At 40.7% G+C, this 14,984-nt stretch overlaps 1 protein-coding gene and 1 long non-coding RNA gene across 2 annotated transcripts; both read left to right on the top strand.

The window, feature by feature from the left end:
• The first annotated feature begins 31 nt into the window (after positions 1-31).
• Positions 32-973, top strand: LOC139072220 (uncharacterized). The gene is made up of 3 exons (XR_011521810.1): positions 32-78; positions 653-808; positions 890-973. It is a non-coding gene; the product is annotated as an uncharacterized lncRNA (long non-coding RNA).
• A 2,169-nt stretch (positions 974-3,142) lies between these two features.
• On the top strand, positions 3,143-13,892 carry gab3 (GRB2 associated binding protein 3). Its single transcript, XM_015961057.3, has 10 exons — positions 3,143-3,341; positions 5,440-5,740; positions 8,766-8,922; positions 9,012-9,457; positions 9,573-9,622; positions 11,059-11,305; positions 11,601-11,691; positions 12,943-13,027; positions 13,158-13,277; positions 13,433-13,892. The coding sequence occupies exons 1-10, from the start codon at positions 3,270-3,272 to the stop codon at positions 13,547-13,549; spliced, it is 1,686 nt and encodes a 561-aa protein (XP_015816543.1). The 5' UTR covers positions 3,143-3,269; the 3' UTR covers positions 13,550-13,892.
• The last annotated feature ends 1,092 nt before the right edge of the window (positions 13,893-14,984 follow it).

Raw genomic sequence — 14,984 nt, 5'->3', positions numbered from 1 at the left:
GAGATGAAGATGCGTCACTAACGGGGAACCTAAATGGGGATACGCAACAAAAAGAAAGATGGCGTCGAATTGGCAGAGGTACACGTTTGACTTCATAAAAACTCAATGATTCTATTTTATATTTTATTCCTTACTATTTTAAATATTAGAACAGAAAACAACAGCGCTGTGATTAAAATCTGAATGTTCAGTTAACGTAACGTAGGTCTGTATTTGTAACGTTATGTATAGTGGTGTCTACTAGGAAGTCTTTCTTTAAGGCTCTTTGGTGACTGCCGTAAACTCATTCTTCTTCTAGAGATTTCTGCAGGTAAAGGAAGCTTTTTCGTGCTGCTGCCCCCTAGAGTTGGTCAATCAACACTCCCAATAAAAAAAATTCAAAACAAATAGGGGGATGAAGATATGAGAAATAAAGTTTTACCAAAATTGCATGTACATTTTTTTAAAAGGTGACACGTTGTAGAAGGAACTGTCTTGTATCCTGAGTAAATAAAAATATAAATTGTAATAATGAATGCAGGCCGTGTTCTTTATAGTGCTGTGCAAAATAACATTTAAATATTTTTAATTCTAGTTATTTTTGTGGTCTTCTAAAATAGGACACGAACATTAACCAAAGTTTAATTTTAATAAAGCTATTCGTATTTATTAGTGTTTCAGTATTTGGGGAAAACACAGAAGACGCTGTTCCTCAGAGCAATGAGACACGACCCTGTGATTAAGTCTGAATGTCATCTGGACCGACTTGCACAATGTAGATGAGGAGGAAATGTGACAGTAAAAATACTGGAAATGAAAAACTGGAATGGTAAAAGGTCCACATTTACATATTCCTTTTTTTAATAAAAACAACAAAGTGAAAGTGCTTTACAAAGTATTTCTATGGCAGATCAGTAGATGGTGGAAAAGCTGACGTTGCAATCCATGCTGAAAGAAAATACCAAGAGGAGAGAACAGGAGAAGAATAAAAAGTGACATTAGTTGAAGAATAATTGAAACAGGTGAGGCTCATTATGGTTCAGGACAGTCTGCTGGTAGTACCAGCCTGGTACCACTCAGGGGAGGTTCTAGATGAATATTAGGGAGCAAGCTGGGCTTGCTGCTCTGTTAGAGGCACATTTGTAAGAAAACATTAAAATCATTGCTTTTAAGTATTTGAAATTTTAGTGTGTAATTAAAACAATACAACAATTCCACAGTTGGCTTAGATACAGCAGCATTTCAATACGTTTCAAAATAAAACGTTGCAAAAATTACACAGCATTATCCCCAGCAACGTGAAAGTATTTGTCTCAGCGTGCCTTTTCAACTTTACTCATTCGCTGCCATTGACGACTAAAGTCGTCCGACTGCGTTTTTTTAACGAGGCGGGTCTGGGAACAAGCTCCCGCACCTTGAGAGTAAACATCACAGCTCTATGGGTGATTTTCATCCATGTGTGTCACATGTCATGTGATCATGAAGCACACGATCCATGTATTAGGAGATCCTTTTGGGACGCTGCTATGCCTAAAACGAGGCGCTAACCAGAGAAGCTTCTGCAGCTCACACTTCAACAACAGATTGTGAAAGATGGGGGAAACAAGCTGATTCTTCCTGATGTAACAATAGAGTCTACTCCTTCTTTTGGTAGTTTTGGTGTTCACATGTTGTGTGACTCTTCAAAGAACAGTAAAAATGCTCAAAAATGCAGTGAAAAGGTTTAAATAAATGCATTCTCATGCTTTGGTTCCACACCTTCCATTAGAATAAATTATCACAAAAAATCTGTGCTAATTAGCTCATTCACTGCCAGCCGTTTCCTGATCGCTAAAGGCCTTCACTGCCAGCATTTCTCGCCGTTTTTACTGTTTTTTAAGAGTGACAGAACGTTGCGCGCTAGGATGATGTCGATGCCAAAACAACCAAAACAAAGCGGAGACTCACCTCTTACATCAGGAAGAATCTGTGTGTTTAGAGCGTTATCCGTTCCTTCATAATCCGTTGTTGAATTGTGATCAGCAGACTCCTAACGTGTGGATTTTCTGCTTCTTGATCATGTGACGTGTGATGTATGCAGATGAAGATCGGCTTCAGAGCTGAGATGTTTGTTCTCTCGGTGCGGGGGCTCGTTCCGATGCCCAAACAGTAAAAAAATGTAAATGACGTCTTTAGTCGTCATTGGCAGTGAACGGTTGGATTTAAAATGACGACATTAGTCCTCATTGGCAGTGAATGAGTTAATGTTTAGAGTCTGCGTCAGCAGGGGGGGGCACAGGGGGGTCCATTCTTGCTGTGATGGTGGCATGACCCACCCTGGATCCTCTCTAGATCCGCCCTTGCAGAATCTAGATCCAGGTTCGAGGGGAACCAAAGCCTTTACCTGTGCTGCATGTTTAAAAGAAAATGCATTCATTTTGTAGACAGCAAGACAAAAATGTTACATTTTAGCTGTACCGTTAGACGTCTTGCACAGAGGCTTTATTGTTGTAGAGACATTGAGGAAGATGTCAGATTACAAGCAAAAAAATTAATAAAAATTTGAGCAGCCTTTATGTAAACAGTCTCTGTGAAGTTTAAAACATAAACAGTAACGTTTGCAGCCTGTTGACACAAGAACGAGATACCTTTCCTTGGAAATCTGTCTGGTAAATAATTCAAATTTATGCTATCTTTTAACCATAGACTGTACATACAGATGGCATGCCGTTTAACAGATGGCAGGCAGAAAATAAAGTTATACAGCATGTGGCATGCTGTTAACCTTTGTTTGCACCAACATTCCAACTTCATGTATTTGTTTCTGTTCATATTTAAGGATTAGGTGGGGAAAAGCTGTAATTTTAATCAGTAAAACCTTGTTTTTTTTCTTGTTTCTGCAGAACTCAAAAACCACACTGGATGTGCAACGAAATTATACAACTCTTCAGCAGTAGAGTAGAATCAGGGACTTCTTCATAAATGTGACCTCTTGTTCCAGATCAGCGAGGCTCTAAATCTATTATTATTTGTGCATTTTTCTCCACATTAACTCTCCCTGAGGCAAAAGCTCCATCGACTAAACATGCTTCTCTTTCTCTCCCCCTCTAACCGAGTCTAGCCCGCCCTCCCTCTCTTGGTCAGTGAGTGTGATCGGTCTTACTTCCTCCTTTTGGAGTGGCTGAGCCGAATACCAGAACACAGGATATGCTCTCAGTCTCGCAGCAGCAGCAGCAGCAGCAGCAGCAGCAGCAGCAGCAGCAGCAGGAGGAGAGGCAGCTGCCGTCAGAACCACACACTCTGCAGTCAAGATGAGCTCTGGGGATGTGGTGTGCACGGGCTGGCTCATCAAATCTCCTCCAGAGAAGAAACTGAAGAGATTTGTGAGTACGGCAGCCATCAGGCATCTGTGTTTGCCCTCTGTCAGAGCAGCTGTTTAACCTTGTGTCTGTGTGGGAGTTGCTCATTTCTAACTCAGCCATCTTTACATCCCGACACCGATAGATCCAACTCCGGTGTGTGTTTGTGTCTCAGCTGAAGAGCATCCAGCCCTCAGTGCTGTGTGCTTGTCGGGGGTCATGTGATAACATGCCATTTGTTTGTGTGATGAGTGTGTGCATTGTGAAACATGGGAAGTAGAGTCAGCAGCAGTCAGACACTTGAGCAGAAATAGTCTCCAGCATTGTGACGGCTGCTTGCACTTCCTCTGAAGGAGGTGGAAGGCCATTTGACAACAGCAGTGCAAGGAAAGGGTGTGTGTGTGTGTGTGTGTGTGTGTGTGTGTGTGTGTGTGTGTGTGTGTGTGTGTGTGTGTGTGTGTGTGTGTGTGTGTGTGATGGAGTATGGGTTTGAGACTGGAAATAGAAGCTTATTGTGACATGCTATGCAAAGACTGCTCATTCTCTGTGTGTGTGTGTGTGTGTGTGTGTGTGTGTGTGTGTTTCTTCTACTCAGACAGTTGGGTAGACAGGCAGTCTTTTTGCCTCATTCAAATGTCAGGTACTGGCATGTGACAGTATGAAAATTTCAAATATTTCAGCCCAAATGACATTAATGTGCTGTGTTTCTGCACAATTCATCACTAATATTGTGGTTGTTGGTGCACAAGACTGAATTCTTTGTGATGCAACAATCAGATTTTGCCGAAACACTCTTGTCATGATCAATTTCCCTCTAGGATTAATAAAGTATTTTTGAATTGAATTGAATTGAAAACACAACAAAAAAGCTGGTTTTAAGACTTTGGTAAGTGATCATTTAATTAAATATTCCCGTTCAGTTGATACCTGCTGGAAGTTTAATCCATCTGAGTGAGGCATTTTTGCAAATGTATAAATGACCCACTTGAAATGATTCAGCTGTCACCAGCACTGGCAAGATGTTGACCAGAGCGAACTTAAGTCACATGATGGCAGAAAAGAAGAGAATTACACTCTAAGAAATGAAAAAGAAACTGGTTCCACTAAACCTAGTTGCGTGAATGTAAAGAATAATATGCATAGTTACGTTAAAATAAATGTTTATTATTCTTTCCATTTAAGCAACTGCATTGAGTAGAACCAGTTGACCTAACTTGGTAAATTAATTCAACTTTTTGTTTTTAGAGTGTAGAATCACAGTAAAATGTATTTTTAAATTTACTTATAATTTTTCTGTTAATACAAGAAATTTTGTCTTTCAAATAAAAGAAACAAGAAAAAACACCAGTTTTTCTGCATTTACATTCTACTTTATGCAACATAAAGAAAACATTTCTTTTCCCAAGAGCTCAGACTTTGCATACTGGGAACACCTGCTGGATCAAATTGCCATCTGTAGTTATGGTTTCCTCTGAAACCTGCTAGCGTTATTAGCAGCAAGCATGTTGGGTCTACCCATTTCGTGGTAAAGAAGCATAAATTACTGACTGATTTGTGCAGGAGTGGATCAGCCACACGCAGAAAAACAAAAACAAGTTTTCACACCACAAAAGGTTCTGGAGAAGATCCGCCCTGAAACACAAAAAGCCACAGAAACCAAATGAGAAATGATCACATGTTCGCGTTCTGCTCTCTAAAGCATTTTACAATGCAATGGTTTTTAAAATATAGTAAAAAATTGCTTTTATAATTTAAAAAATGCTCATTTGTGTCTGAGATGACACTGAGTAGCAGATTATTGGAGCTTTAAATTAGGTTTTTGGTTTCTCAGCTAATTTTCAGTTCAAAGTTTTGACCCAAAATATTAAAAATAACTCCTGCATTGTGATAAACATTTTCTGTTAAATACAGTGCACTTCCTCTTACTTGTACTTCTGGGAAATCAGACTTGAGGTTCCTCTTATTCACCAAAACAAAACAAAAAATATCCTGTTGCAAAATAAGCTGCAGTGTTCAGATTTTTATCTTCATGTTAGCTTTTTTAAACCGAACAACGTGCATCACTCACTGGAGAATAAGTTCAGACTAATAAACATTTAAATTTTGTCTGTTCCACCTGCAGGCATGGCGAAAACGTTGGTTTGTCCTCCGACGGGGCCGCATGTGTGGAAACCCTGATGTGCTGGAATACTACCAGAACAAAAACTCCAAAAAACCCATCAGGACCATCGACCTGAAGGAGTGCGAGGTGGAGATGCTCAACGGGCAGCTTCGCATCAAACGGGACTTTCACGGGAAGCACCTCTTTGTGGTGAAAACATCTTCTCGCATCTTCTACCTCGTGGCCAAAACGGAGGAGGAGATGAACAGCTGGATCAAAAGCATCAGTCAGATTTGTCATTTTGGGAGCCTGGAGGAGGCAGGTAGAGTTTGAAATTCAGCTCCTAAATACACCCACATTAAAAACATCACTTTAGGAGCTTCTTAATCATTTGTGTTACTTGTTACCACAGAGGAAGCAGCGATCTGAGAGGTCAGAGCTGCGTTTTTACTGTGCTTTTCTGTTTACTACCAGGAACAGGTCAGGTTTCACACACTGTTTGCTGCTGTGAACGCACAGCTGTGGTGATCAGTGTTTGTTCACACCAGCTTTGGTCAACATTTACACAACTATAAGATCTGTGAAAACAGTGTTTTGTAGCAGGAAAACAATGTGAATGGGTGAAGCTATTCCAACAACTTTCTGTTCATTTTGGATCAGTTTTATGCAAAGGGACAGATAGTTTAGATGTGGATTTGCATCCTGTGCACTTTAGGGAATATGTTTGACATTAACTGACATTAAAGGAGCAGTATGTAAGAATAAAGTAAGATGACATCCTGTGGTCAAATTTGGTTACTGCAATCTCTCTCTCTCTCACTTTGGTTTTGTGAGTTTGGTGGCTGTTACCAGTTACAGATCAGCACCAGAACATTCTAGATGATGAGCCAAGATGAGTCATACACAGTAAGTTGATAAGTTGATAAATACATCGTCATATCTGTTGCTAGCACTCTTGGGTGTTTTATGTTACGGAGCACTTACTACACTTATTACGGTAATATGCCTCCAGCATAGAGGAAGTGTTGTTTTTACCGTCAGGCTGTTAGCTTGTTGTTATAGCGTTGAACGACTCATTAAAGGCAGTAAAACGCCACTTTTGACTTATTGTTCACTTCACACACACATTTAACTGTAATATTTGTAATTTAAAAGTAGCTTGAGATATTTTTATAGCCAACTTTTTGCTTCTAATTCACCGTTAACGTAGTTAGCTCAATGTTAGCCTCTAGCCTGCTTCACCTGATATAAGAGTAAAACAAAAAGATGGTGTGGCTTCTTAGGGGTACAAGAAAGAACTTTCAGCTCACTTTTGTTACTTGCTTCGGATCTTTAAACAACTTTGTAACTTTTTGCCGGCCATAGTCAAATTAAAAATGTCAGCGCTGCAGCAATAGCTTGCAGGAGACATTGCACCGTTCACTGATGGTAAACAGTAGCTCACTTTATTTTGAAAGGAGAAAAACTGATAACCCCCCAGCCAGCTGCGAATTAAATATGTCTCAGTATGACCTTTCTTCCAACATGGTTGAGGCATGTTTTGGGATTATTTCACCGTAGAAATCTTACTTTATGCTTACATACTACACCTTTAAAGCAGAAAAACTGAGTTTTTGTCAGAGTGCACCACCTAGAGGCAGAAGAAAATGTGTTGCACTCTACTTCCATGATGATAGCTGGAAGCAACGCCTCTTGTTTGTGAATGTGCACCTCAAGCCGTCCAACAGAGCTAAAACACGTTTTCTCTCTCTCGCATTTTGATGTTTATTCATTTATAAATAAATATTTTATGAACTTCCTTTTCCATTATCAATATTACCAATTCTTCACATATCTAGGTTACACAAACATTCACACACATTTTGTATGTAAGCAGATGTCCAATGCTATTGGCTAATGCTGAGTAGCACTCAATTCATGTTGCAAAAAAAAAATAAAATAAAAACTAAACATTAAATCACTTTTACAGATTTTCTAAAAATCATGCTTTATTCCTGAAAGGGATAAAACTCCAAATTGCAGCTTTAAACTGATATTGTGTTTGTTGTTTTTAAGAATTCAACGGAGCCCTAATTAAAGATCTGTTTCTCTGTTAAAAAGGGCTAAACAGTATTCTGTGAAACAAGATGATAAACATTTCTATAACTCAGCTGCTCACGATCAGGCGTCATCAAATTGTGGTTAAAACCTCAAAGATTCCTATCATTCTTCTCTGCTGCAGCGACACCATCACTGGATGCGTGTGGCTCTATTTAGACTCATGGACTAACTAGACAGCATTTCCCTGAAATTACTACAGATGCATGTTCTGCTGAAAGCAGTGAGGGGTTTAATCGTGGTGAGACAAAACCAGGCCTCACGTTTTATCTGTGATCCAGTCATCACCCAAGCAACAAAGATGTTTCCATCAGTTAAACGCGTTCGACATGCTTCTGCTGCATCAGAGAAGATAGCAGGGAGCCATGTGACCAAATTCAGCTGGAATCTATTAAAAAGTTTGTATGTCTCATTTAAACATTCAACCTGTTCCTGCAGAGACCCAAATGACTGTTAAGATGCTGCTGATTTGCTGTTTCATCAAATTAAAATGCAACACAGGCATTTTGTCAGTTGGAGAGCAGTCAGCCTGCATGAAGGAGATAGACCAACGGTCTAGAGTTACTGGAACTGCTTGAATCTCATGTCCAATCAGCAAAACACACACACACACACACACACACACACACACACACACATGGGGGGCCATTAGGCAGAAATTATGCTCCACATGCTAACATAGATTAATGAATTGGATTATTTGATCGTAAATTAGTGTTAAAACAAACTTTTTCAGCAGAAGTAGAAGAAAAGTGATTCTTGAGTCTTGCAAACACACAAAAAGGCTGTTTTGAGCTCACAAAAGAGCTGAAACATCTGCTAGGAAATGCTTTCTGAGAACATTCAAAGCCTTGTGAAGGTTTTTTGATAACGCGTCTGTCCATGGGCGGCCTTGATTCCAAGGCCTTGAGTGAAATGGAATGAGGCACATTTTTGAAAGAGGGCCAAACAGACATAAAGAGAGACAGAATAGCTAAACAAAAAAGAGGAAAGGGATACAAGTGTGTCTCTAACAGGGAAAAAACCTCAAATTCCTCTTTTAATGCCACTCACTTGATTTAGAGCAAATGTAAAGCTGTTTTTGTGCAGCTTAGCACAGATTGATGACCTTGAGGGAATTAGATTAAATAAAAACATCTTCTGTGTGTGTGCGTGTGTGTGTGTGTGTGTGTGTGTGTGTGTGTGTGTGTGTGTGTGTGTGTGTGTGTGTGTGTGTGTGTGTGTGTGTGTGTGTGTGTGTGTTCTAATAGAGAGCACAGAAGAGGGCTCTTCTCTCACCCCCACCTCCAATCAGCCCTCTGTGGACAGCTCTGACCGAGTCTCTGTAGCAAGCCAGTCAGACTCAGGTCATCCACAGGACTACCTCTTCCTGTCTCAGTGTCAGACAGGGAGTGTGAGCACCAGTAGGTGTGTATCACCTAGAAAACACACGTTAAAGCCACAGCTGTTGTTCATGGTTAACTAAAACATTGTTTTCATTTATTTCATGTCTGTAGACGGGACAGTTTCTCCACTTCTGACATCTCTCTGGAGCAGAGGTTATCAGACGAAGCCACCAAGGACATCCTCATCGAGTCGTCCTTTTCCTCCATCTCTCACACCATTCCCAGTCCGTCTCTTTTCCCACAAGGAACAATGACCCATCCTCCCTTCAGCGCTCCCTGCACCTTCCCAGGCTTACCGTCCTCTTCCTCTTCTCCACTGCTTCGCTGCACTACCAGCGTCTTCCAGTTTGACAAACCTTACACACCTGCTGCGTTTGAGTCCAGTGGGGATTTGCAAACTCCACCTCCTCTCCCACCCAAACCCAATCACCTGCTCGAGCTGCTGAACGATGGCAGAGTTCAAAGGTCGGTGACACCGACTGTGCAGAGCTTCCCAGTCAGTGCCCCGTTTTGTTCCAGAAGAACCTCGCTGTCCTGTCTGGACCACTTCAGGACAAGTGAGGCTTGCACTTAAAACATCAAAGGCATCAAGATGCTACATTTAATTTAAATAAAAACCAGCTGAGTGTAACAGCAAAAAATTATGTTAATCACATTTTTATTGGTTTATAGGTAACACTGACAGCAGATTTATGAGGACCAGGAGACAAAGTATTAATTTGGTAAGCTCAACAGCAGCAGATGGACTTTTATTTTGAAATGTACCTTTATGACCAAACAGTTTGTTGAGAAGATCAATTTGTGTTTTATATGAATTTGTGCTTGGTAGCAGTGGTGCCCCCAGAAATTTTTCATGTGGGGGTGGGGTTCAGATGTGGCCAGTGAAAGATTTGGGGTGGCCCACCAAATCAAGCCTTAAGCCTGAGTCATGCTTCTCCGTCAGCTCCGAAAGGGAGAGACACGCACGCACACACACAGACGGAGACATTTTGCCCTCATACTTCTCCATCTCCTGGGGAGTGTTGCAAAGCAATTCCCCGCCAGGACAGTAGAGGGCGTAGCGCTGTTCTGTGGTATCCTGTCATGTATCTGGTCCAAGATTGTGTGTTTATATTGTGATTTTTTTGTATTTAAGAGACTTTTTAACACAGACAAATTTGTCTCTCATTCTCCTCCACCTCTTCATGCGCTCGCCACCTCTAAACCCACGTTTCCTGTCATTTCCGTCCACAAATAAAACGTTTGCTGCGCATCTTTTCACTCCTCCAGTCACGGGGGAATTAAACATTCATATTTTTAGAGTTTTTCGCGAGGTGTTCTTCAAGCTTCTCCGTGTCTGCCGCTAGTTATCCTCGGCTCTCTTTATGTTTTTGAGAGCGCAATAGCTGCGGTGTAAAGACAGCGGTGGCCTGACCAATCACAAGCTTGCGTTCTCCATCTTTACGGACAGATGTTTAGAAAAGAGAGCTTGACTCCGTCCGTCCTTGCTGGGCTCTCCAGCAGGCTCGCAAGAATGGATAATGGTGTTGCGTGTCCCCGCACTGACGCAGACGCAGAAGCATGACTCGGGCCTTATGCTAACTCTGGGAGAGTTTAGCCTGTAGCTGAGCAATGCCCCTTCATTCATTTTCAATTAAAAAAAATACACATTTACCACTAATTTTAGACACAAACATGAGAGAAAAAGACAATTCAGCAGTTATCTGAATCATTAATTCAAAATTTACTTTTTAGGATTTTAAGAGTTTATGTTGTTGCCTTCACAAAAACATCCACAAAAAATACACTTAGGAAATTATGAGCAGCAGCGACCTATATATGTGTTTTTAAATTATTATTTATTAATTCATTTACTCATTAATTATCTGTTTTTATTGGGGGTTTGTCTTCATTAGAGAAGATGGATGAATTTATGGTTCATGCGATCATGAATATGATTTATTGCAAGAGGGGCCCTTCACTGAGGGGTGGCAGCAATTTTCTAGTGGTGGCCATGACCCCCGTGGCTACCCGTTGTGGGCACCACTGCTTGATAAGTTTGTTAAGTTTAACACATGAGATTAATGAAGCTGGCGAGTGCTAAACAAAAAAAAAAGCATGAAATTAACGAAAATCGGTCTAAAAACACACCTCTCAATGGTATTTTGTGTTTCTGCAGCCTTGTTCAAACACCAGACAAGTTCAAAGCTACCAGGATGAGTCGTACGTCCCCATGGCGTCTCCTTCCCCCTCTCTAACATCTGTCGAATGTGATAGTTACATCCCCATGAGCCCCTTGACTGCCAGCTTCCTCGGTACCAACAGCTGTGCTGAGTCTTCCTCGTCTCTCAGCCCACTGGTGTGCCAACCTGAAGATCTCACTCCACCTCCCATCCACCGGCACCTGAAGCCTCGGTTACGGAGAGGTGAGATCAGGCCTGAAGGGTCCTCTTTTGGAGATTTGTAACTTAATTCTAACAACAAACAAACAAAACTTCACTCGTATAATCTGGCTCATTAGACTCATAATCTCTCGTCTCTTTTTGGAAAAAGCTAAACAAAAAAAAGCATCTTTCAAAATGTCTCACTGATAAGATCAACTGAACTGTGCGCTTCCACAACACTGATTTATGAGAGAGGCCAGAAGAAAAGGTTGTGTAGAAGTCTGATCCACAGATTTGTTAGAAATTGCCTAAATTAGAAACCTTTCTCGCTCGACAGCTCGACCTCCACCACTGGACCTGAGGGGCCTTTCGACGATCACCGAATGTCCCACTCATCTTCCTTTAAGCAGAGCGATTATTGAATCATGGTGAGACAAAACGACACACATGTATGAACCATAAATGACTCCTAATAGAGCTATTTAGTCTATTTTATTCCTGAAAATACAAATAACCAGATTTATGTAGTTAAAGGTGCTTTAACATTAACTACAACTAAATTAATTACAACAAGACATCCGGATCATTTTAATTAGCAATTTTATACAATTAGCAATTATACAATTTCTATTTGTCTGTAACTTTAAAGGTGTGGAACACGAAAAATGATTATTTATTATTATAATTGGTTACTCTGAGTTTTTCATGCAGGCTGGACATGAAAACCTTCTACACCTATCTTCTGCATTAGCTTCTGATAGAAAATAGACGGTGAAACTCTAGGATTTGAAAAGCCTGACAGATCTATGTCAAGCGGTCACTTGGACTCACCCATCTTGGCTTGTGACGGAGAAGGCAGTTTTGGGTTTAGTGTCCAGGAAACGGCATTTAACGTCTTGGCTAGCAGAACCTAACCATTAGCATTAGCAACTCAACCACCCAGCAGAAGCTCCTCCAGCCTTGTGTTATTTGTGGAGGTAAAACATCCATGTGATGGTGGAGTTGCATAGCGTTTATCCAGTCTGAGGCAAGATGTCCAAAAATCATGAATTAAGACTCCAAATCCTGCTGTCTGCTGCCTCTCTGCTGCAGGAGACTTGTCCATGCTGATCCAGGCACTTCTGCCCCCCTGTACGACTTGCAAGGCATTCATTCCTACCAGAGACAGCAGCAAATGTATGGATTAAACTAAGGATAGTCAATATATCGGCATCAATATGGTATCGGCCGATGTTAGTCATTTTTTAACATATCGGCATTTGTTCAATAAATAAAACCTGGCTGATTTTAACAACCGGTATTTTTTCCATTTCGTCTCCATTTGTTAGCCTGTTTCAGAGGGTGAGGGGGTGATGTGTAATTGTTTAGTCATGTGAACGGTGAACAAAATCCTCTCAGAACTGTAAATGTGTATGGTGTGTGTACTTAATAACATTAATTCAGCTTTAATAATTTTCCCAAAATACAAAATCTTCTGATTTTAGAAGCATTAATGTCAGTACATCGGTATCTGCAAATATCGATTAGCGGCCATAACAGTGATCTTAATATTGGATATCGGTATCGGCCCAAAGATTTTATATGGGTGCATCACTAGATTACATGAGTGTTCAACACCTTTAAAGTTATTTTTAATGCGACTAAAACTCTTTTTGTGTTTTATTGCTGTGTAATTATAGCCTCGCAGTGAACCTCTCACCTCTTGACAGACGACTCGAGAATGGGGACAGTTCAAGAGATGAAGCTATAAACTGTTCTGCTTCGGTAAAATCTAGATTCAAAACACACTGTTTATAAAAAACACACTGTTGTTGATGGTGGAATTAAGTAATTTGCTAAACAAACATTTTTCATTTTAATTGAGATATTCTTGTTTTTTCTTTTTTTCTGTCAGGAACGGAGGCCGCTGTCCTGTCTCATCTTCGATGGTCCAGCTCAACCCAGGACCAAAAGCTCAAACCTGGATTATTTGTCTCTGGATTTCAACTCTGCATCCCCCTCCCCAGTGCAGAAGGTATATTTATTAGCAGACAAAGGACAAACATTCACTCAGTATTATTTATTCAGTTCCGTTGAGGCCTGAACTGTGACATAATGTGAAAAATGTGCTACTATTTTTATTAAAAAATCTTCACAATCATCTCCCCTTGTGCTCTCCGTGTCTTCCAGAAGCCATTTCTGTCTGATGAGTACAAAGTGGACTATGTGCAGGTGGATGAGAAAAAGACTCAGGCCCTTCAAAACACCAAAATGGAGTGGACAGATGTTCGGCAGTCAAAAGCATAAATAAATGCCATGGGACTGACGCACGATCATGAACCTTTGGTTTCAAGAAGGTCGGTGATGAGCACAAGCACCACGACGATCAGAAACCACAAAGAGCACTTTGAAAGAAAACACTGAAATCAAAGGACAACGGAGCAATCGGGCGCTGATTTAGGTTGAGAAAACAAGATGTTGCACTGGTAACTGCACGAACCTTCTGCAGAACTGAGTTGTAAATATTATCTGATTATGCCACAATCACTGTGATTTTCCTGTTCACTGTAGCCTAAGGTCTAATCAGTTTTTAAAAAGAAAGCAAAATGTGTATATGTATGGAAATGTAATATAAAAACTCTAATTCTGAGTGTTTGGGTTTCTTTTTAGACAGGAAACGGTTCCGGCTGCTCATGCAGCTTACTGAAACGGTTTCTGCTTCCTTGTTTAAGCATGCTCCCTCCTATTTGAACATGTTCTGTAAATAAGGCTCAGGTTATGTCCAGAAGGCTGACTGAAAACAAAGATGTTTTTTTTTCTGCAGGGACTTAACTTTAAGACAAACTTTCTGCTAATTAGAAAGAGAACAAACAGCCCTCCTCCTCCCTTCATCATAGGAGGGGAAGCAGTTGATCTGGTGAAAGCAGCTGAAAACGGCCAATCTCTAAACTGGTGACCATCCTGACATCCAGTCTGGGAACTGCTCTGATGAGAAGACGACTATGATCTGCTTGAAAATAGACCAACAGCAGCCTCTCTCTAAGTACTGGTTCCCATTGTTGGGAACAGGGCATCAGGTGGGGGTCTTGAACATAAATGTTAATATAGTTGCCATTGGTACATTTAAGCTGAAGTGTACTCAGAAACTTGACCACCCTCTTAAATGGCCAACCATTGTTTAGCATGTTTGTGGCTTTTATTTTATGAGTTGAAAGCTAAAAGGTTTAGGAATCGCAGCTCTGGAGGACACTTGCGCTATAGGGTCTGTAACAGTTGCAATAAAAGAGCCATTTTCCCCTCAATTGATGAAAAAAACAAATAAATAAATACATAAAATACAGGTGTAGAGCCAGAACTTTTGCAGGACTGTTTTAAATGATTTGAGCCAAAGTTACGATGATGCGTTGAAAAGAAAGTCCGGCGAGCCACGTGTGACTCCAGGGCCATAAGTTACAGACCCAAGCAGATGCAGAACTAAAGTAAACAACAACATACCAAATTACTCACGTGCTTTCCTTCAGGCTGGAGCTCCAGCCACCTGAAAGCATGAGCAACATGACCTTTGACCTTTCAGCTGCACTACTGAATGATTTTAGCTGACTTTAAGTCGTTTATTGAGATTGGCTCGAGGAACACATTTCGTCCTTCACTGTCTTTTCATGAATCTGAATTAATCTGTTAAACGTGGGTACCATGGTAACACACGTGTTGCGTCACTGACATGCGCAGAGAGAGTCTCCGG

Source organism: Nothobranchius furzeri, chromosome 10 (genome assembly GCF_043380555.1).
Source record: "Nothobranchius furzeri strain GRZ-AD chromosome 10, NfurGRZ-RIMD1, whole genome shotgun sequence".
Classification (NCBI taxonomy): domain Eukaryota; kingdom Metazoa; phylum Chordata; class Actinopteri; order Cyprinodontiformes; family Nothobranchiidae; genus Nothobranchius; species Nothobranchius furzeri.
Note: the sequence above shows the minus strand (reverse complement) of the source record. Positions and strands in the feature narration are given on the sequence as shown.

Excerpts from the sequence above, each read along its gene's own strand:
- gab3 (XM_015961057.3), top strand. The coding sequence starts at position 3,270 with ATGAGCTCTGGGGATGTGGTGTGCACGGGCTGGCTCATCAAATCTCCT. Across the intron at positions 11,692-12,942 it reads AGAGCGATTATTGAATCATG|CCTCGCAGTGAACCTCTCAC; the intron begins GTGAGACAAAAC and ends GTGTAATTATAG. Across the intron at positions 13,278-13,432 it reads CCCCCTCCCCAGTGCAGAAG|AAGCCATTTCTGTCTGATGA; the intron begins GTATATTTATTA and ends CGTGTCTTCCAG.